Source organism: Haemaphysalis longicornis, unplaced genomic scaffold (genome assembly GCF_048455015.1).
Source record: "Haemaphysalis longicornis isolate Haplotype H1 unplaced genomic scaffold, Haemaphysalis longicornis Haplotype H1 scaffold_29, whole genome shotgun sequence".
NCBI classification, from domain to species: Eukaryota; Metazoa; Arthropoda; class Arachnida; order Ixodida; family Ixodidae; genus Haemaphysalis; species Haemaphysalis longicornis.
Genome location: NW_027526331.1, coordinates 1419684 through 1442765, shown reverse-complemented (window position 1 = coordinate 1442765; position 23082 = coordinate 1419684). Strand labels below are relative to the sequence as shown.

Here is a 23082-nt window from a genome sequence, read left to right as displayed (position 1 = left end):
TCAAAACTAGCCGTAACGTGCACGCCGACCGAGTTATTTCGCCATTTTTATGTGCCTGTTTCTTAGCCCGGGTAATTTTTTAGCAGCAGATGGACTGGAACCAAGCGCCACCAGTGTTCTTGTCTTTGGTCATCAAGCGAAAGCAATGGCGTTTTTGAGAGCGGCCCGTTGCCCACTTTTTCGCCTTCGCAGAGCGCCCCAGAACGCAGCGGGAGTATGAGTACAGCTTCGCCTTCAAGATGTTCCTCTTCACTTTCCTCAACACCTACTCGTCTCTCATCTACATCGCCTTCTTCAAGGGAAGGTAATGGCCCAGCCTTCCTTAGCAACGTTTCAGACCACGTCCGAATAAAGGCCGTTTGAGCCCCTGCACAGATAATACGAAATAAGTGCTATACATGTATTGTTTGCGTGTCTAACTACGACGGAAAGGGGGTTTCGCACCAACCCAGAAACCGACAACATAGGCGACCAAGAGAAACTCGCAGTGTCGGCTACCTCTTCACAAGAATACGTCGCCCTGAACAATTTATACATCGATAGGTCAGGCGTGTCCACCACTTATCTTCTTTCCACTATGTCTATGTGGTCATTATCCTGTATCTACACAGATCTTGCTGTTATCAAGGTCTACATGTCATTGTATATTCCTGATTAAAACTGACGTATAAAGTAATTAGAAAAGCCTGTCGTGTTATGGCAGGCTAACTATTTTGCTACCGTTTGTTTTAAAGACGATAGTCTTTCTTGGGCTACTGAAATGCAGAAAATTTGGTCTGTCAGTCAGTCAGTCAGTCTGTCTGTCTGTCTGTCTGTCTGTCTGTCTGTCTGTCTGTCTCTCTTTGACTCGATAAAGTCACCCGGCCAAAATGAATTGAAATCTGCGTAATAGTATTATATACTCACAGCCAACTCTAAACGTCCAAGCCCGGTGTGAGTGTTCATACTTGTCAACATTGTTGAACAAGAACAAGACATTACGCAAATACAAGGCAGAAAACAAATACATAAGCGATATTTTCACTGTTCCTTTATTGAACAATTCAAGGATGCTTGGTCTTTGCGAAAGCAAATGAAAGACTACATCAATGGCAGAAAACCGTCACCTGCTGTTGCCAGCGCTACCTCCTGGCGGCATTTAAGAAATCAATTGGCAATAGCAACGAAAGATTCCACTAGATGGGATCCATGTTCTGCTTGGAACGCTCGGGCAGTAGGGCATCGTGGTTCTATAAATGTAGTAGGGTGCCTCAATTCACGCGGGTCTCCGCCGTACGGCAGCGCTGGCATCGAGACGCGCGACTTGGAGCAGTAGAACGCGGTAATTTTAAATTGACTTGAGGAAACGTCTTGCCTGTTATCTTGGGAGCAACTAGGCGGAAAAGAACAGCATGAGGTTTGAGCGGGAAAAAGAAGAAATGCCTTTTTTTGGCGAAGGCACCAGTAGACGATCGTGTTTCGGTGACATTTGCAATAAAAGGATCAGATACGCGGCAATTTTTTTCTTCTATCGCAACTTGTACCTGCTTTCACTGATATTAACATACTTACCTGTATCCCCAAGAAAACGTATGTACATATGACCCACTGCAAAAGGCCTGTTTCTGTTGGCAGACAAGTACAAAGATATTAATAAAATATTGCCGCAATAACTGGGTAAATGGTTGTGGCAGCACAAGGTTACCGCAACCCTTGCTGAAAAAGGTGGATATTACATAAAAACACTTAAAACATAAAAACTCTTCCTCTGCGTAGCAATATATCTTGTGTTTCAAAGGGCATGTGAACTCTAAACAAATCACCTATATCCACACCTAATCGGTATTTAGAAAATACTGACGCATCTACTCACTCCTCTTTTGTAGCAACAGTCGTATACAAGTTTCTCGTCACACTTTTTAGTTGCTCACAATTCTTGGCATTGTTGCTGTCCGGGAAGTCAGTCATGCTATCACCAATATGCACTCCATTCACAGACTTTTATTACAACCTGTCCAGCCCTGAATGGGAGTCTTTTCACAGACGAGCATCGGGATGAACCATCCAAAATACTCGGCAACTTTAATGCGGACAACGAGTTGTGGAGATCTAAATTAACCGAGGCCTGAGGCTGGCTTATTAGAAGATTAGAAGTCCAATCCGGAGCTCGTATATTCAATAAAAATAAGCCAACATGCTACCGTGGTGCAGACAGCGATATTCACATGTCGATTTCAAAATGAGCTTTTCGATCGTTTTTCCAAACGGTATGTGGACGTTGACAGTAAACCTAATAGAAGTGGCCACTTTTCAGAAATAACTAGGTAGATGCGCAGAGGTTTTATTTCCAATAAAACGCCAAACAAAACCAGTCCCGACGAAATAAAAGTCAGTAAAGATTCGAAGCTTACATACGCATGCATAACTCGCATGCATTGCCCAAGATTGATATCTCTTCACATAAAAAAATCTATTCCACAAACCTGTGGTCCGATCCGCAATCTTCAAAGGCTCAGGTAATGTTGTTATTATTGGAAAGCACATCCACCGACACGTAGACAGCATCAGATGGAGGCTTCCCAACGTCAATAAACTCTTACACAGATGAAAACAAAGCCTTGAACAAAATCAGCCACTTAAATGACCAAAAACGGGGAACCTTGCAATCATTACACATTGGCTCCTTTCTAGCAAAGCAAGTGCACTAGCAAAGACTTCAAACGCTTTTTCAGTTGTAACTGCACAAACACAATATTTAGACAAACACTCAGCTGAACGAAGCGCATCCGCAATGAGAAGCGATCAGACGACTCTTAACTCTCGATTTCCCCTTCAAGAGATGATCCTTGCACTCGGCGTTTGTAACAATTCCTCTCCCCGTGCAGGCAAAATAACTTGCACAACTATTAAATACTTCCATTAAAGCACCCTTGCAGTCACCCTCTTCTTACATTATATAGCGTGCAGGACGCTTTCCTGACGTATTCAAAAATCAATCGTACACGAAAACACGCCTCCTCGTGTACAATCTTTGTGAAATGTGATATTGGACCGATAGGTTTCGCCAATCTACAGCTTCGTTTAGCGCAATGTAAAAGCAAATCAGCCAGAGAGAAGAACACGCACAAGTGCTATGTATGGGTGAATCTCAGCCTGTGTGTTTAATTTGCGGCGCACTTGTTTTGTTTTGCTTCGGATGTACTAAAATTTCCCGCGTGATTTACAAATAAATGAATATGCCACTGTTGGATGTAGCATTTGTCCACCCTCGTCTCTCTTTAGTCTGTGGGCTTTAGTTTTGGGGTAGACACAGCTGTAATTCTCTTGCAACCTACCGGCCGATTTACATTACCAGTTGCCAAGGTGAGCTCGTCGAGAGAGTGATAGAAAAAATTGTACTTGTCTGAATGCAGTGGTGTCTTGTTCCCGTGCCAAGACGTATTTTTGGCAGGTCGGTTCAGCAAAGGCTTACTTGTAGCTTGTCAATCTTATGCAAAGATGTCTTAGTTCACAAGCAACACCGCTACTTCGTGTTCTTCGACATGAAATAAATGCATGGCATCACATGGTATTCTATGTAGCTATGTAGCTTTCAATACTTTCGCGCATTATGAACCTTGCTAAATATGCCGAAAAGCTACCTGTCTGGGCAAATGTTTCGAGAAAAAATTGGGACAGCACTATCTAAATGTTTTCTGTAAGAAATAAGTGCCTCAGGGTAAAATGTTGATCTGCAAGTTGTGTGTTGCTTAGAATAGAATGTGAACGACTATCTTTCACTCCATGTAGATACTGCTCACGGCCCTTATAAACCCTTTAACATTTTGTTATGTAGCTCTTTTAGAGAGCATGCAGTAAAAGGGGCACTGTGTGCGTGTAGCTCCATAACAGAACTTGTACTCAAATAAACGGCTGAAAAGCGAATATTCTTCTAAAAGGTGAGCTTCATTGATGCTATTAAAATGAAGGCAAAAGCGGGCGCAAGACCTTCGATGTGCCCTATCGGGGGAGGCTGGATACTAATTTATCACACCTGTGGTTATCTGGTTTGCGCAAGGCGATTTGAATTTACCGCGTTCCACTTCTACAGGCCGGGTTTCTCGATGTCAGCGCTGCAGTACAGCGGAGACGCGCGTGAATGGAGGCGGCCGACTACAAGGTTTATAGAATCGCGTGGCCGTGCTCCACGCGCGTCCCAAGCAGAACGTGGAACCTAGCTAGTGGAACCTTTCGTTGCTGTTGCCGCGGGATCTTTTATATGCCGCCAGGAGGCGGCGGTTTTCTGCAGTAGATGTTAACGAGAAACCAAGCATTCATGAATTTTTTAATAAAGGAACACTGTAAATATCCCTTGTGTACTAATTTCCTGTCTTATATTTGCGTAATGTCTTGTTCTTGTTCAACAAAGTTGACAAGTATGAACATATAAACCGGGCTTAGACGTTTACATTTGGCTGTGAGTATATAAGACTATTGCGCAATATCAATTTTACTTTGACCGGGTGGCTAAATGGAGTTACAGACATACAGACAGACAGACAGACAGACAGACCAAAATTTCTGGGTTTAAGCAGCCCAAGAAAGACTATCGTCTTTTAAAAAAAACGAATGAATCCAGACTGCATGGGCATACCAGAACAGTTTTCTCTCAGCAACTTCCTTTGTAGCACGAGCAGAAGCTCCGAGAACCATTGCCCTATGGGGGAATTCGTTACAGCTGGCACTGCGTATTTTTTATATTCTTTTCATTTTTAACACCTTCCATCTAGTAGTTGGGTGTTTGTGAGCATTTGCTAAAGCTTGCTGTGCTAATTTCTTCGAAGGAATTGATTTTTCGTCGATAGCCACTGCGCTTTATAATAGCGTTCTCTCAAAGAGAAAAATAAGACCATAAATAAAAATTGATCACAGCGCCAAAGTTACGTCCTTGTTCTTTATGCTAACGCTGGTGCTCTCCAACATGTGCGTGTCAATATTGTGTAACAATGCACATCTCCTTGGCAATATAAAATGCAAAATTGTTTCCGGTGCCCCATTGGCGTTTCCTCGCTGGTGTTTATAAACGCCAGCACTGAAAGAGCTAGTTGTGAAGACGGGAACGCTCCTGTTCATCGTGCTTTTAAGAGTTTAGGCTGCGGTAAAAACCATGGTATAACTGCGCGTGCTGCGCAGCGAAGGAATGCTTCACCCCGCTGACAAGCAAGAATAAGCATAGGAACAAGGACAAACGCTCTTTCGGTTTGCATGCCGCGGGCTAAAAAGCGAATTTTCTGCTAGGCTTTGTTCGCGCTTTCATTGGCTACCTAAAGACTCTATTTATGTCTCAGATTTTCAGGCTACCCTGGGCACGAGGTTACAGTGTTTGGCTACAATCTTGACAAGGTCAGTATACATTTCTAGTCAGCTGCTTTTACTATGTTCGGCTTTCTCATCGTGGAATAACCTGTTTACCCACTAATATTAAAGGGACACGTAACTGATTGTGAACATTGCGGGATTACTAGCGCAAATGTATTCTGGAGTTTGTAGTAAAGGGACACTGAAGTGATTTGTAAACATTGCGATGTTTCTAGCAAAAATTAGTCTGGAGTCTCCAGGCCATGTTTCGACCACTCTAGCTGCGTTTACGCGACTTTATTCAGTAGAAAAATCAAATAAAAAATGCTGTCTTTCGCTCTGCATCCTCCTTGCTGATTTTTTATGACGTTTGATAGGACGTCAAAACAGGATGGTTTGGCTTCACTGCGCTACTGCACGGCTGGATGGCCTTCCGGCAGAATCAGCCTTTCGAGCGTTTAGCCGAACGGTGGCCGGCGGTTCGTCGCAACTCGATCGTTCAGTTGAAACTAAGCCACATCACGTTTGTGCCAGGAAGAATGAGGCTTAAGTGTGTTGGTTTGTAGAATGTATCACGCTTTAGGTGCTAGAGACGCTTTGCTGAATCTTACGCCAGTCGAAACATCTCAGGCCAATTGAATAGAACATTTACTTGAATAATTATTGTTACCTAATTAGTACATTATCGTGGTTTGGTACCTTTCCTATGGTACCATCATACAAGTGTTGTTTTGTCATCACCTCTGGAAATAAACCTGCTTTTTGTCATGCAGGGTTTAATTATGGGGATGACTTTGGATCGAGGGTTCCAAAGGTAACGCTCTTTTTCTTTCGTCTATTGAATTTCGCAGTGCGATGGAGGCTGCTTGTACGAAGTATTTGTACAGCTCGCCGTAATTATGGTTGGTCAGCAAACTGTCAGGACTGCCAACAACGTGGTGCTCCCGTAAGTTTTCGTCAAATGGAATTTCACGTTTTTTGGCTCTGGTTAACAGAATTAGGTCAACATTAATTGAGCCACAGAGCTCCGCGGCAACATCTCTTAGTAAATTTTTAACTAAATAACTAGCCTCACAGTGCGTCATACCGATTGGACTGCGGTGTCAACAGTACGGGGCGCTGTCAAGATCGGCGTACTTGTGGTGCAGAGCGGGAAAGGTAGTGGTTGTGGGGGCTCGCGCCTCATGGTGCTATCAGATTTGTATGTTTCTTAAAAACGCTTAAAGACATGGAATCGGAACACTCTGAGCCAACTCCATTCTTCCAATGCGCCATGCTGAAGCCCCGATACTAACGAAGTTACGCCCAATAAGCACAACCCTACGGGGAAGGCTCTGGAGGATTCAAACAGCGTGCACCCTCTCAGAAGTACCGGGTCTGGTCACGACGGTTGAATACTACCATACCGGGATAAACAACCGAACTATCGGTTTTCAGTCCCTACCGAGTTGTATACCACCAGACCATGCGGTCACATCAGCAGTACCACTGAGGATGCTTAAACGCTCAACGTGTGGCCTCAGTTTAACAAGGGCAGCTGAAATGGGCCTTAGAGGAGCTCCCAGGCATAACCGAAATATCACAGGGCAGGACGAGGGTGGAACAGACGAAGGCTCCAAGGAGTTAATTTGCGGGAGTATTACGTGCGTCTACGGCATTCAGAAAGGAGGCCAAAAGGTGTTGGATCATTATTATTGCAACGCAGTAAATGACTAAACAAGGTTTTCCCAAAACTAACGTTTGCTAGAGCAGATTTGTGGCCCACTTTAAACTAAAATAAAAAGCCAACGGCAGAAAAAGTCAGCAAAGTAACGGGCACAGACGAACGTCGGCAAATCAAATGCCGCAGGGCTTACTCTCCGCGCTTTTGTCTCAAGTGCTCTCGCTTCTCAGAACATCGAATTAGACCGAGAACATTGTCGATCAAACAGAAACAGCCTAAGATATTGACCGAACGAAGTCACACCTTCTATTTATTAACAAGATCGACGATGCGGTATACGAAAGGAGGAGGAAACAGTGTTCGCTTGAACCGCAAGATATGGTAGCCGAGCGCGCCCAAGCGCTCGTAACAGATCAGAAAGCACACAAATAACAAACTCATCAGGCCACACTCTGTTGAATACAATCTGCTTGTTAACCGATTTCCAACGTCCCAGAAAAAGAGCTAGAGTGAATAAAGATTACTGAATATCTATCACGATTGTGTCATCAATCAGGTAATAGATAAAAATCCCGGGCCATCTCCACTAACGTGAAAGCTGGGGAGGGGCGTAGCATGCAGTGTATAAGTGTATTCTTGGCGCCTTGGCGTTTCTGCTCACGGAGATGAGACCGTTTGGTGGTAGAGGTACACATCTGTGCTCTAAAGTCTCGTGTCTTTGAAGCGCGAACCTTTCTAGCGCGAGGCGTTGGGAAACGACTCCGCCGTTCTTTTAGCACACGTTGTTTTCCACGGAGATGAAACGTTCTAGTGCGAGGCGTTGGAAAACGAGTGCCCGGGTGCTTAAGTACTGTGACTACATAAAATGACGATGGCAGATAGGCTACAAAAAATCATTCGACTATTTGAATATCGCCACAGTACGGGCAGCATTGAAAGATAAGGGAATAGACCAGACCCAAAGAAGACTAGAGTGGCGTATACAAAGGGCGTACGGGTAAAGTATTTCAAAAGAAAAGTGAACGTTCCCGAGAACGTTCTCTGACGGGTCAGGGCGATGGTATACGGACCAGCAAAGTTGGCATAAAGAAACGGCTGGAAGTAGTAGCCGCGTGGTGGTCACCTCCTTGTAGGTGGGCTGATTCAACTGGAAAAAGACCCAAACTCTGCCGCATTGCATGCAGGATTTTGAAAGCCTGGTGGCGCCAGCGGAAACGGCGGCTGGGGAAGGAAATGCCCGAGCAGGTGCGCACGGACCTCGCACGCTGGGAAGAGGACTTCAACCTCGAGGAGTGCCACAAACTCGCGCCCTTCGACGAGTACCTGGACATGAGTGAGCACGCATGTGGATACCGTATTTGCACGATTACGACGCGCAATTTTTTAAAGCGAAGCTTTTTTTGCGTGACTGATGGCAATGAAGTTGCGCCAAAACGCACTGCAGGCAAGCCACCTTTACATAATGGGTTTTCGCAAGCGCACATACATCAACGCAGTGTCTAGAGTTACATCCAACGGAACCCAAAATTGAAAACTAGAGTTACGTCCGACGGAACTTTAGGCCAATATTTTGAGTTACGTCCGACGGAACCCAGAATTGAAAACTAGGGTTACGTCCGACGTAACTTTAAGCCAGTTTCTAGAGTTACGTCCGACGTAACCCAAAATTGAAAACTAAAGTTACGTCCGACGGAACTATAAGCCAGTTTCTAGAGTTACGTCCGACGGAACGCAAAATTGAAAACTAAAGTTACGTCCGACGTAACTTTAAGCCAGTTTATAGAGTTACGTCCGACGGAACTTTAGGCCAATGTTTTGAGTTACGTCCGGCGAACGTAAAGCATTAAAAAAATTACAGCTAACGGCACCAAATACCATGGCGCTCCATAGGTGTAATCTGTCACTTGTACGATACACGATGTACGATGCAGCGCTGTGGGTTCGAATCCCAGCTGGGTTGATGGATTTTTCAATTAAATAATTCAATTTGTTTTTATTTATTACAACCTACCCGCCGTTGTCGCTTGAGCTGTGCTTCACGTAGATAGCGCGCTGCGCTCGCGCTCTGCTTCCAGAGAGACTCGTTTCCGCTCCGTCCGATGCGCCGTACCCACTTAGGGTCGGTAGAAGCGTAGTATAGCTACGTCATCTACAAACTCAGCCAATCTTTCTCCCCTTACTTCTAACTCCTCTCCAGCCTGTATTTCTTTTTTAGCGTATGGCATGCGGTTGCGCCGGCGGAGGTTTCTGCGTACACGGCAGCGGATGTTCCTTTCGCGTGTCCATAAAAAGCTTCGCTTTAACATGTCGTGTATGACCAGCATTTTTTTCTTGCCTTTATTGTAGCGAATCGAGGGTTCAACACGTCAAGTATTCATCTTATTCCCCGCGCGTTTGTTTTTTACATCGAAACTGTATATCGCTAGGATACAGCAGGTCGTCCCCGTGGACGGAGACTAACGATTTTCAGCGGCGGATACATATACTGGGTGTTTCCGGGAAGACGAAGTAATTTTTAAAAATAGGATTTCGGAGCTAAAATTGTTTTAATTGCGCCAAGTGAACAGGAACCGTGGCGGGAGCTATAAAACGGTTTCAAGTGCGATTTAGGGGCATACTTAACTAGAAGTTATTAATTAACTTTATATTTATTCTAGTTAGGCGCTTGGTTGTAATAGGGAAATTGTAAAGGATCATGAGTCCATCCGATATCGATAATTAGATTTTTGAAATTGTAATTGCGTGCAGAGCCACAGCGCTCAGAATCTCAGCTCTCCAAATGCGCACAGCGGGCTCCGTGCGGGAGCTGAGCGCCGCAAAGCCACGCCCACGCGCTCATGGCACTCAGAGCTGTACACGTCACGCGCACGCCGCGCTTTTTCTTCGGCCCGAACAGAGGCAAGGGGAATAGTTTTCATTGAACTTTCTCGACCGCCCAAATGGGAGTTGGCATCATGATTGCCGAGTGTGGCCGAGAACTGCCGCCGTTTGCGTGCGGCGGTCACGATTCATCCGCAGATAATATATAAGGAAATACAAGTAAAAGAAACTTAGAACATTGTAATACGGAAATCTGGCTATTAGATGCTTTTCGCCTGTTCAGATGCCCCTTGCCTCTGTTCGTGCCGAAGACAAAGCGCGGCGTGAGAAAAAATGTGAGTGACGAACGAGCTGATAAGCGTCGCGTCCGCATCATGCGCCGTGATGATGACGTACTTACCTCATCCGGAATGTGTCTGAACAATTGTATGAGCATATTGATCTGATATGTACTACTCCATAATTATTTTTAGTCACTTTTTTTTCTAAAAAAAACCACACAACAGAATAATCCATGCATAATCAAATTAATCGATGACTATTAATCGGGTTGAAATATTAACTGACACCCAACCCTATTAATTACTCTTGAACCATGTAAATTGGTTGAAGAGCTGTAAATTTTTTGTGCTTTACGTTATGCCGTACGTAACTCAAAACATTGGCCTAAAGTTCCGTCGGACGTAACTTTAGTTTTCAATTTGGGGTTCCGTCAGACGTAACTCTAGAAACCAGCTTAAAGTTCCGTCGGACGTAACTCTATAGTTTTCAATTTTGGGTTCCGTCAGACGTAACTCTAGAAACGGGCTTAAAGTTCCGTCGGACGTAACACTAGTTTTCAATTTTGGGTTACGTCGGACGTAACTCTAGAAACTGGCTTAAAGTTACGTCGGACGTAACCCTACTTTTCAATTCTGAGTTCCGTCAGACGTAACTTTAGAAACTGGCTTAAAGTTCCGTCGGACGTAACTCTAGTTTTCGATTTTGGGTTCCGTCGGACGTAACTCTAGACACTGCGATACATCAAAGCGCACACGATAATAATAAGAGGTCCTCACGCGCAAACCACGATACTGTATAGCACTGAAATACACGTTCGCATTGTAATAGAACCGCTGATTATTACTCTATCATCACATCGGGTCGCTAAGCATTTTCTTTTAGTTCGTTACGCGGGCGTGGGCTTAGGACTTTGGCTTAGCTGGAGCGGACTCTTGCCTTTAGACTTTTTAAGTTCTTATTTTAAACTTTGGGAGCGTGGATTTCGGTTTCTTTTTGGACTCAGTTTAAATGAAAGCTTCGTGTTTTAATCACCTTGTTCGAAATAAAGGGGCTGTGATTTTTGAAAGGGTTCTGTAAAGTTACCTAACAATTAACTCTTTGGCAACGATTTTTTCCCGTTAGCACGAAAATGCGGCTTTTTGTTTCCTGAATAATAATTTTGAGGTACTTGTGGCTTGTTGAAAATCCTCAGTGTGTGCGGCATTTCGTTTGGTTTAGCGATAGCGTCAGCAGTACTCACACAGGGTAGGGGTATACTCGGGTTATCTCTGTAGATTCGGTATTTACCTTGTGAAAAAAAATGTTAATGTATGAGAGCTGTTACCGAGAGAAACAACTGGTGGTGGAGGAAGACCGAGTAATACAGATAACTCGCTAAAAAGATGGGCTAGCGAAATACGGCGCCAAAGAATGAGTCCAGGCAGCCCCGTTAGCAGCAATTGGAATAAATGGGCGAGGTATTCATCCTGCAGTACACAATGGGTCGATTATTATTGTTAGTATTATTATTATTATTATTATTATTATTTTTTAGCATTAGCGTCGCGTCCGTGGCTTATTCGGTAGAGCGTCGCGCTGCGGCCGCGAAGTCCTCGGATCGAAACCTGGCGCCGGATGCTGTTTTTTTTTACTTTCTGTTCTTTTTTTTTTCCTTTTTTGCTTTCTAAGATTTCTGTAACTATTTTTACTTTATTGTTTATGTCATACATATAGTTTTTGTGTGTTGTCTTGTCTTAATTGTAGTGTTTTTTTTTGTATGGTGTACCAGTACCAAGACCCTAGGGTTGTTCGTGGGCACCGAAAATAAAGGTTGATTGATTGATTGATTATTATTATTATTATTATTATTATTAATAATAATAATATTTTTATCATCATCATCATCATCATCATCACAGAGTCCTTAAAATCGAAATTTTGGAAGGTCTGATTGAAATGCTTGTAATTTTCTCGCAACTAGCATTTTTAAAAGAAAGACGACAGTAGGAAAGCTGAAGCTTACGATAAGTTCGGGTACATTATAGCAGTAACATATTTCACAGGTTTCATTTTAACACGAACGTGTTTTATGCCGCGGTACACAAACCTCACCGACGTCATATCCGTCACGGAAATGACACCATCAGAAAAAGTTTCATCGGCGACGGCGCTAGGTTTTGAGCCCACGATCACTCTGGCCGCAAGGGGAGTGTGGAATGTTCTACCGATCGAGCCATTGTCTTGTTTTTTTTTTTAAAAGAGCCATTAAGTCCTTCCCGGATCTCTTTACGAACGCGCCTCTTCTGCGCCTCCATCTAACTTGTTCATTCAGATGCTGCTGCTGTCTAGGCGAGGGGAAGCGAAGTAGCGCGTCACGACGCTAATGAGCGCCGATAGTTGGCGCCTCGATCGGGCAGCGTGTAGTGTGTCTCGATGCCAGCGCCGCCGTACAGGGTGATGACATCCTTTGAACGGTTCCATGCCTCCGCTATTGGGTCAAAGTGGTCAACGCGTTGTACTTTTCGTTTCCCGCAAGAACCAGCAACGCAAAACAGATTAGATGATTCAAACTTTCCGAGTGAACAGCGTTGCCACGATAATTTTAGCGCGGTTTTGATACGATGACTTGCTCCACCCTGTACGGCGGACGCTCTTGAATCGAGGCACCCTGGCAGCGTGCAGCATCGGAAGCTGCTGTGTTTATCCGTCCGCCGCCGCGTTCCACAAGCTAAGCTTGTCGCAACGCAAGCGTCTGGCGTACACTCCACGGAGCAGGACTAATGTGGTCGCACCTTTGCCTAAGCGACCGGCCAGCAGGACGTCGCTCGCCAAGCACGCCCACATGACTTCTGCCGACCCGCAAATCATGCTCCTTTCGCTGTAGCGTACTGTGACTTCAGAAAACGAATCGCTGATTACCCGTTCGGTTTCGTTCGCACGGTTTGCGAGCGACTGAGGTTTGAATTGGATTTACGCAATGCTCCGGCGCGTGTAATCCAGTGTGTAATGTTGATGCGTCTAACGGTGCCATACCGACGAAATATAAATAGCAATCTGCAAGTTCATATCGATGCCCAATAAACACTGAAATGCTCTTGTGAAGGCACATTTCACTTTCGTGTTTTACCGATTCCTATAAAAGAAGGGTCAACCACATTTTTTATACAAAGTACTATCGTAGGGCATGTGTTTCGCTCTTCACAAAGAGCAGGCATCGTCTGCTATTAAGGAGGACACAACAGTGCACAACACCTGCAATTCTCAGGAACGAAATTTAAAATCCTGCGATAATAGCAGGGTTGCAAGAGCAGACGACAGGAAGTTCTCGCTTAGGTAACGGGCATAGTAGCAGGGCACTCCTAGGCACGCGACATTACATCTCAGCCAATGTGAAGTTGCCGAAGGACGAACATGCAGCGTTTTTTTTTGGCTAGAAGATACACTTACGCCGATGTTACGTTCGTATACAGCACAATTTTCACAAAGTTACAGTAATGAAAGAGCGGAGCTGACCGGCTCGACTGTTCGAGCGCAAAAGGGCTGCGAGCCTAAGAAAGGTGACCCTGCTCCGCGCGCAATATCGCGCGGATTATCGGCTCTGGTATTAGTTTTTCTGAATCCATAACAGCGTGTGACTTTACACCTGCTCCGCAATAGCCGGTTTGGTGTCCATCATTTGAGCTCAGTCGTCTCCGCATCACAGGAATCACTTTGCATAGAGGCATAATGAAGGCAGCGCACATGGGATACTAATCTGTAACCGCGTGGTGTCAGTTCCACGTAGAAACGCGCGACGGAGATCCCCTTTTTCCCTCCTTCCACGTGGCATGCGCCTGTGATTGGGCTCCTCCAACGGCAGGCGCCGTCTCTCTGCGCCTAGTCACCTTCTGTCTGCACTAGCTTATGATTTGTCAGTATCCAAGTCATATCGAAAGCGATTTCTCAAGGTTAGAAAATTTCTTGGAATGCAAAAAAATTGACGTGCCGCGTTAAGAACGAACACTGCAATAGCAACGATCACGCAGCTGGTAGAGCAGTCCTCCCGAAAACAGAGCAGAAAAATGGAGACAGCTCGCTTTATTTGTTAACTTGCACGGATATAATTTAGCTGCTTTCATCGAGCAATGCACAGGAACCTAGAGCCAGAAAATTGGAGAAATGATTTTTGCCTTGAGGGCTACATTGAAATAATTCCATAATAGCAATGCATGCCCCGCTCCTCGCAGCCATCCAGTTCGGGTTCGTGACTCTGTTCGTGGCCGCGTTCCCCCTGGCCCCGCTGTTCGCGCTCATCAACAACATCTGCGAAATCCGAGTGGACGCTTACCGCTACAGCAAGCGGCTGCGCCGTCCCATTGCCGAGAGAGCGCCCAATATCGGTCAGTGCCTTTTGAACTAACTGAACTCCACAATCTCCTCACGCCAACAAAGCAAACTTGTGATTGGTCGGCATTTTAGGGCGGGTTCGTACCTCGCCGTTTTTCGTGCTCTATTCTTTGCTAGGTATGTAGTGGTGTAGTTCGGATGCAGGACGTTTCGGAGAATATTCTGTGCCAATTTATTTATTGGACACATTCACATTGCGTCCGGAATTTCAATGGAACGCCGATATCTTCCATTTTTGTTTTCATTATCCCTTTGTATGTTCTTCGTTTCTATAGCTTCATGCTTGTAAACTTTTGCATACTCGTTAGACGTTATTTTTGCTTAAGGCGTGGTGTCCGCACGTGCGCATGCTAAAGAGTGCGCATCCTGCTCTGTAACGCGGAATTCTGAAGCCATTCCTCGAAAGCAGCAACGGCGTTCACCTCTACTCGTTCAGACGACAAACACTAAGGCGAAGGAGATCACGATCCCCCCCCATTCGTCTTCAAGGACAGTGACCTTCCTTCCTTCCTGCCCTCTATGATGAACAGCTCAGCATTACCTTGATCGTAACAATTGTCACTAAGAATCACGACCGTCTTCCCAGGAGGGACAGGTGCGCGTTTTTTCTCGATTCTCATGATGAACAGTCACTATACTATCCGGGACGAGCAGACGAGAATCTGCGTAAAGGTAACGCATTGTGCCTTGCCCCTCGACTCGTGAAGACAAAAACGACCCGTTCTTCCTTGTGCTCAGTAGTCTAATATTGACTCTACTGATGGCATAAATTCAAAGCAGTACACGAGTCAGTCTTGCGCCGCAATGAGCCTGAATGACAGCGTCTTTCAGATACCCACAATTTTACTTTAAGAAAAACCGTGAGCAAAGCAGCAATGTTACATAATTCATCTGAAATGCTGAAAGGACTCTCATCAATGTGCTTCACAGCCTTTCTGAAACGATGTTTTGTTTCAATTTCTTGTAAGCACAGGAAGGGTGCATCGCCCACTGCACGAATATAGTAGTAGCGCTGTCTTCTACCGCATCTGATGTTGCAATATAGTGTGGCGTCCTAGGCAGGGGCACTACGGACAGCACAGTGACTTATTGGTAATTAAGGTGAGGGAAAGGCTTCAGACACACAATGTTTCAAGGCAAAGCCACATATATTAGTATTCAGTGCACTAGAAATGCTGAACTTAACCGGTATTTCTAATATTTAGCGCCATGACAATTTATCCCGTGCTGGCGTATACTCGCTCAGTGCACATATTGCAAGCGCTATGACAGAGAAGAGCGTGTGAAGGGGGTAACATTATAAAGAATGCATGACACTCCGTGGAGTTTTTGAAAGCAATGGGGCTAATGACAATTCAGAAACGGATCAAAGCGTGTAGTGAATCTGGTGAGTATTCATTTCTAGTAGCTCTGCCTCACTATTTACATAATATTTATTCGAGTATCGGTGGTGGAATAAGAAGTGTCTTGTAATTTCTCATACCTCTCCCCCAAACGTCCCTGCGAGGCCCAGATACCTTTATGCCGCTTGGACAAGTCATCGTCCATGTGCCGATGTCACCTTTCCTCACGACGTACCAGCAGGTGTGACGTATGGTGACGTGGTAGGCGCTGCAGCGGTAGAAGAGATAGGTTTTCTCTGCCATGCAAATAAGGCCTAATGAGGCACGCCACAGCTAATCCTATCGCTATTTTCCAATATAAGGAAAGGCAAGAGGAGGATAAAATATTAAGAATTAACACCTGCGACAGAGCACAAACACTACAAACTGAAACCCAAAAGTTAACGGTTAAGTACTCTGGAAGATAGAACTGTGCAGATACATTGGGTGTTCCTATCTTAACAAATATTCGCTTTATTAACAACATTGAGGTTGCAAGTGAAATTATTGGCCACTTAGCAATCAGCCCTTGTTCTGTTTGATCGCCTCACTTGGAAGCTAGCACAGTGATAATTGTGTTTTTTTCTTGCCCATTTGGCGGCACTCCTGCCCATTGCATGTCACTGTAGCGGGAAGTTTGGAAATTGTTTAATACATATTGCGTTTTTTTTGGGGGGGGGGGTTAAAAATTCCTCTTTCTCGGTTGGAATGCAGCTGAGTAAGGTAGGTAAGGCTAGTTTTTTGGAAAGTAAACCAGGTTTTATAGCGTCTGTATGGCCCCTTTCAGCAGTATAGTCTAGAAGAGTAGAGAAGCGTGCAGAGAGTAGTCGCCGTCATGCTTGTAACCCGGGTGTTTTCTCACTGTTTCATACTCGCCGGAGCGTTGGCAATCTTTGGATTGGCATAGTGCAGCGTTAACGATTTGCGCGTAGTGAATGACAATCCCTATAAGCAGTGAAAATTCAGCCTAGGTATTTCTACGGTCCTCTAGGCAATACGAAAGAATGTGTATTACTGATTATCTCCTCGTACGGCTTGTACCAGCGAACGTCTAGAACTCATCCTTTCGCCTGGTGCCATGACTATTTTTGTATCAGTGGGTAAACCATAAAATCTGACAGCAAATTTTTTTACCATCAGCATGGTAAATGTTAATGCTTCTCGCGGTCGTGTTCTGCTCACGATTAATTGAAGCTTGATGATACCGGTACCGATAGCGCGTTTAGGTACACGAACTTCTGAAGAGAGTTAACACGATAACATATACCGTATGTTGCACAAAATTATATCTGGATAAATCACAACAAGTCATTTCTGCGCTACAATTTAACAACATATATTGAGCTTCTCCAAGTCGAGCATCTGAAATGCAAGAGAAAGTTTTTGACCAAGTTAGAAAGTGGGTAAGGAACACAAGCAAGAAAGTGAGCTAGCGAGTAATCAGGTGCCTGATTCGTAGTCCATCCACCACGAAGAGGGTGCTGGAAAACGAGCGCGTCTGAGAATGCTTCGTTGCAACGAAGCATTGCGAGAGACAAAAGGCAGATAGAGGGCAGTCTGTGCCGCACCTGACGAGGCTGATTTCGGGTGGTACTTATGGCGACGTAAGCAGAAGTATACTCGCTGGGAAATCCACCTTCCCATTACGTCCTCCGCGTATCGCTGGGTTAAGAGTTCATACAGGATTTCATCAAGCATGTGCAGTCGCATCGTGAAGAAATCCTGCATGAAGAAGAGGTTTTCTCCGGTTGAGCACGGAGCAAGCCTTTGGTATCCGACCAGTCCTGTATCGAAGAGTCGACGGCGAAACAATACTGCGCAGCTGCATTTTCGTAACGCTTTAAAATTGAAACGGACGACGGGCTAAAAAATACGCTTTTCCATAAAAAGTCTCGTCAGCTGTTAAACACCTTTGTAAAAATGCTTTTGAAATGTGTGAAAGTGTATTTGGCAGTGTTGGGACATTTTGTATGAATAACGCGGATAACGCCATCGTATGGGAAAAAATTCCCAGAGTTGAACGTAACGGGCCTCAATTTCTTGATAAATCGTCGTCTCTCTTGCATTTATTATATGCGTGTTTGTTGTGATGAAAATAAATTGCGCCAGGCAGACAAAAAGTACAGCTTCTAACACGGAAGTGTTTTATTCCCTGATACACGAAGATTTCGCTGACTGCATATACGTCACGGAAGTGACCCCAGTACAATGAAGCAAGCTGCCTGTAAAGGGTGCACCTCTGCACACAGGGGCTTCTTGCGGGGAAGCAACCTTTAGTACTAAAGAGTACGTTATCCTGTTCACAGGGTCTTCATGCGGGGAGGCAACCTTTAGTGTCAAAGAGTACATTATACTTAGGGATGTTCGTTTTTGGGTTTTATATTTTAACACGAAAGTGTTTTATGCCGGGATACACCAAGATTTCACTGACGTCACATCCGTCACGAAAATGATGTCAGTACACCTTTGGCGAAGTGACGCGCTAGCAGGACGTCGCTCGCCAAGCACACCCACAAGGGAGCCGCCGACCTGCAAATAATGCGCAGCTGCGGATTTCACTGCACATTTCATTTTCGTGTTTTACTGATTTCAATGACAGAGGAATCAACCACAGTTTTTTTAATCGGTATTCCCAGCTCTTAAGTATCCTTTTTCATGCCTGTTTTATTAAATGTGACGATCGAGCAAGCGAAAGGTACCACTAAACATGAATATGAGCAGTGTGCTTGTGTGATTGAGCCAAGTATGGATCGCTATCAGTGCGGCAGTTGTATGGGACAATTGAGCGGCTACGTTCAACTGTTGGTGCGTTTGTGCCATCATAAACGACATGTTTAGTTTTCCTGTTGTAGATGTAGGTTGACGTCTTTGTTTGAGAAAACTTGCATTCATGCAAAAGTTATGGTGCCTATGTTTACGATGTGGGAAGCCTAAAACGTTATTTTGCCTGCTTATTTTCGGCGCGTAGAACGTGCTTCTTTAATGCCTAAAACTCCGGCCTCTAGTAATGACCAACTGGCCCAACTTTCGCTCTCGCATATCTTGGGGTTGTATAATAGAGGAACCGTGTATAAAGCCGAAAAAAAAAGTTTAAAGAAAATTGGCTAGGCTTGTGCCACCAAGGTAATAACGCACCGATGTTGCTGAAGACGCGCTGCAGTACATACACGCCTATTCTCGTAGGGTTAAAATTCTGCTTTCTGATTATAAAGACTGATCTGATTATAACTCTGCATGTTACGTAATTTTAACTCAAGGATTGACGGCAGAAAAAAACTTGTGCATATAAAGCAAGAAAATTCTGTAGAGATTTCGGTGCAAATTCTTTAAATTGGAACTATTGAACGAATAATTAACGCCAATTAGTTTCTCCTCCGAATTTAATGAAGAATTCGTAGTAATTTATACAGAATATTTGTGAGGGGCGCTTTTTCCAATTAGCTGTTTTATGCTAATACGCAAGGGGCACTTCTCACCACTGTGCTGTTAAAACAGATTCAATTGCTACATTTCTGCACCCATTTCTTCCAATCACTGTACTTTTCTCAATCACGATAAGCCTTCATCTACACTTCCAGTTTATCTGGGTATGTGGTCTCGGTTGTACAAAGGGAGACCTTCGCAAAGCTCCTCCTACGGTGCACACTTGTAAGCAGACTAGTAACTTTGAAGATAAGCGTAGAGATCGATCTGGTTCGCGCAATGAAATCCGCCCCCATAGCATTCAATGACTTTTAATTATTTAAAATTATTCTGGCTAGGTAATTAACTGGATGGTGTGTGTTCTTGTTTTGAAAGTCGTGAACACGGCTCCCCACTAAGTTCAGCTGTTGCAAAAAATAAACAGAAATGGTCGCATATCTGCTTCCTTCGCTGCCAATGGCATCATCGAAAGACGATAAGAGCTATACGCCACCCCCGCCCAGTAACCCCCACTCTTCTCCTTTCCAACATCTCACGATGTTCCCCCGCCCTCTCGCTCCTCCAATGATCGATGTAAATTGCTCAATTGGACTCAATTTTCTCATGGTCGTGAGTGCTCCCGCGCCATTGTAGCCTTTTCTTTCTATTGTTCCTAAAACATCTATAGTACACATCTTTCTTGTGTTTCTTAAGTTTATATTGTCCCTTATTGACAGCTTTTAGTGCGTTGTTTTATTTCAGAGCGTAAAAACTTATGTGACATTTATTTTCAATTAACAGAACACTGCAAGGGTTATGTAGTTATGTTTTGCCTCAATTATGCCAAATGTTCTAGTTTTGGGGAATAATATTCACATATACGACGCATTGCATCAAATTTTAGAAAAATCTTGCCTGCATATATATATAAATCAACCAATATTTCCACAATTGGTCGTTCGGCTGAAGCGAGGGACAGACAGATATCACAGAATTTCTGCGTTAGGTGGCCCAAGAAAGGCGATCGCCTTTAGAAGTTTGCTCGGGTTACGGTGCGTTGTGGGACGACCAAAACGTTGTTCACGAACGGCAGATTTCCTTACGCTCTTTGTTGATTATTTTTGCTGTTTGTTTCTCGCAGGCGCTTGGCAAGCAATTCTTAGAGCCCTTGCCCGTTGCGCCGTGATTTGCAATGTAAGTGACACGTGTATAGCACTTTGTTAGCGAGAAAAATAGTGGAACACACGTATACTACTTAATAAAAGACGTTTATCTGGCTTTGGGGGTAAGAAATGTGGGAGAAGAAGAAGAAGAAGAAGAAGAAGAAGTTTATTGTCTCTTGTAAAAGAGGAAGGTTACATGTAAAGATGTATCCAGACGAGGGTCCCATAGTTGATACTGCACCGGGACCATCGATATATAATTACACATAAAAAATACAATGAAAGCAGCTAAAGACAATTTCAATAGTCACAAGTTCAGAGTTACACTTATAGAGCCAAAATAACAACAGAGCAATGCAAACCAAGAACTCATGTCGTAACATTACCAGACAGATTAAAAGAAAAGAACGAGAAGAAAAGAAAAAAAGAAAAAAAGGATGGAACAAAGAAAAATGGAAAAAAGAAAAAAAAAAGAAGAAAAAGGAAAAAGAAAGGAAAATAGGAAAAACTGGACACACTACACTGTATTGTATGTCAAATCACAATTTTACGCAAAACAACAATTCAGGATGTGCAGGAAAAACGAATAGACGAAACATTGCATTTAAGCGAAATCTCTAAAGAATTTATGCCAAGAGAGGACAAAAACTAACGCAGTTCAAAGGGCGAGTATTGCGCACGTTGAAAAAAAAAGTGAAAAGTAAAATGAGCAAAGTGAATTGGAATGTAGCTGACACTGAAGAAAAAAAAATTGTATGCCACTAGCAGTACAAAACCAAAAACACACACATATTCAATAAAACCGATGACAAACAACCATGCAACAACAACAAAAAAATAAACACACGCTAAATTACACATTCGTACAAATACTGTGAACGAATCCAAACTGCAAAAGAAACTCTTTAAGATGCTTTTTAAACGGCGATAAAGAAGAAAGTGACTTAATTGCATCTGGCAGACTATTCCAGCTTGAAATAGCGGAAAAATGCGAAGTCATTTTGCCATAATTTGTTGAAAAAGGAAGTAAGTAATTGTAGTTTGCATCTAATCTGGTTGGGTTGGTATTAGTGAGACAATTTAACTCAATAAAGTGGAAAAAAAGTTGATTAGTCAGCAGTTTGAACAATAAAGTAATAATGTTATATTGGAATAGTTTGCGAACTGACAACACGTTATTTTGACCAAGAAGTGCGCTAGCGCTGGAATAGAGGGAGCAATTTGTGATTATGCGGATGGCTTGGTTCTGGACATGTTGGACGTATGAAATGTGAGAATTATACGTATTACCCCACGCAACAATTCCATATGTCAAGTGAATGTGAATAAATGCAAAATACAAAGATAGAAGCGCGTGATGTGGAAAAAACTGACGAGCCTTAATGAGGGCTCTAATGCCATATGCAGTTTTTCGTCTTACGTAATTGAAGTGATTGCGAAATTTGAGATGAGAATCAAGGTGAACGCCAAGAAAAATGACATGGTCAGAGACATGAATAGTGTCGGTACCCTGATTTATCGCCGGTTTAAAGGGGACGCGCTTCTGTTCCGATCTAAATAACATACATTTAGTTTTTGAGGGGTTTATAATTAGGTGATTCTTGTGACACCAATCCATGACTTTTGTTAAAACACCATTTAGCAATGAAACAAGGGGCGGTAGCGATTTGTGGGCACAAGATAATGTGGTGTCGTCGGCGTAAAGAACACAATGATCTGATTGAAGATGATCCACGATATCATTAATATGAATTATAAACAATAAGGGGCCAATAATTGACCCGTGAGGGACCCCTTGATTTATAATTTTGGTACCAGAAAAATGTTCGCCATTGTAAACCTTGCCTTCCCTATTAATTAAATAGCTCCTCAAAAAAGAAAGTGCAGGGCCCCTTATGCCGTACATATCAAGCGCGTAATAGCTATTAGAATCACCTCATCACCCAACACCCCTATGAAATGATCTAAAACAAAAACACTGTGCTGCTACGGCCGTAAATCTGTATTGCACCCATTTTCTGGAAACACACTCGAAGAATCCCACGGCCTTAGTCACACGTGGTCGCTAACTGCATACATCGCGGGCACAGTTAGATGACGTTAGCAGAAACTTGTCTTTGGAATAACCTTTAAATAAACTGAATATCTGGAACCCCTCAATAAACCAATCCGGGTCCTGTTGTTTCGCCAGAGGCGGAACATTTATTGCATTTATTGCAAATCCGTAAGGGGCTTCTTAAGATAACACTGGAGAATAAACGCAGCTATAGAAAAATCCTTGTACTTTTTTCTGACCAAAGCTACTGACGGTAATGTAGTTATCGTAGCTTGCCTATACATTTTTAATAAATTTGCTGTTGTCCTTTACACACTCAGAGCCAAGGAGTGCCGTACCTATAACGTATTGCATTACGCCTGTCAACAATTTAGGAGGCGATTAATGAACCAGGGTTCTTTCAATAGAATCCATGTCGAAAGCTGGGGGCGCGGCGTACAGGAAGAAATGCACGCAAGCCTGGTGCTTTCGGCAGCCATCACAGAAACGCGCCAATATTCTACATTTTGTAACCACTGTTTATGCATGCAGTTTTTCTAACAGCACCTTAACAATGATACCGCAGCACCTTGCACAGTACATAAAGTAACGAGGAAAATATCAGTCCAGGTAATCATAAGCAGGGAGATTACC

General features: G+C 43.7%; 1 protein-coding gene across 1 annotated transcript in view; it reads left to right on the top strand.

The window, feature by feature from the left end:
• LOC144173086 (anoctamin-4-like) overlaps nt 1–23082 on the top strand; it is a 107279-nt gene that overhangs the window by 75594 nt on the left and 8603 nt on the right. The window contains exons 22-27 of the mRNA XM_077701600.1: nt 193–304; nt 5307–5361; nt 6168–6262; nt 8164–8312; nt 14287–14439; nt 20372–20424. Of these exons, the coding sequence (XP_077557726.1) occupies nt 193–304; nt 5307–5361; nt 6168–6262; nt 8164–8312; nt 14287–14439; nt 20372–20424 (617 nt within the window). The remainder of the gene's footprint in view (nt 1–192; nt 305–5306; nt 5362–6167; nt 6263–8163; nt 8313–14286; nt 14440–20371; nt 20425–23082) is intronic.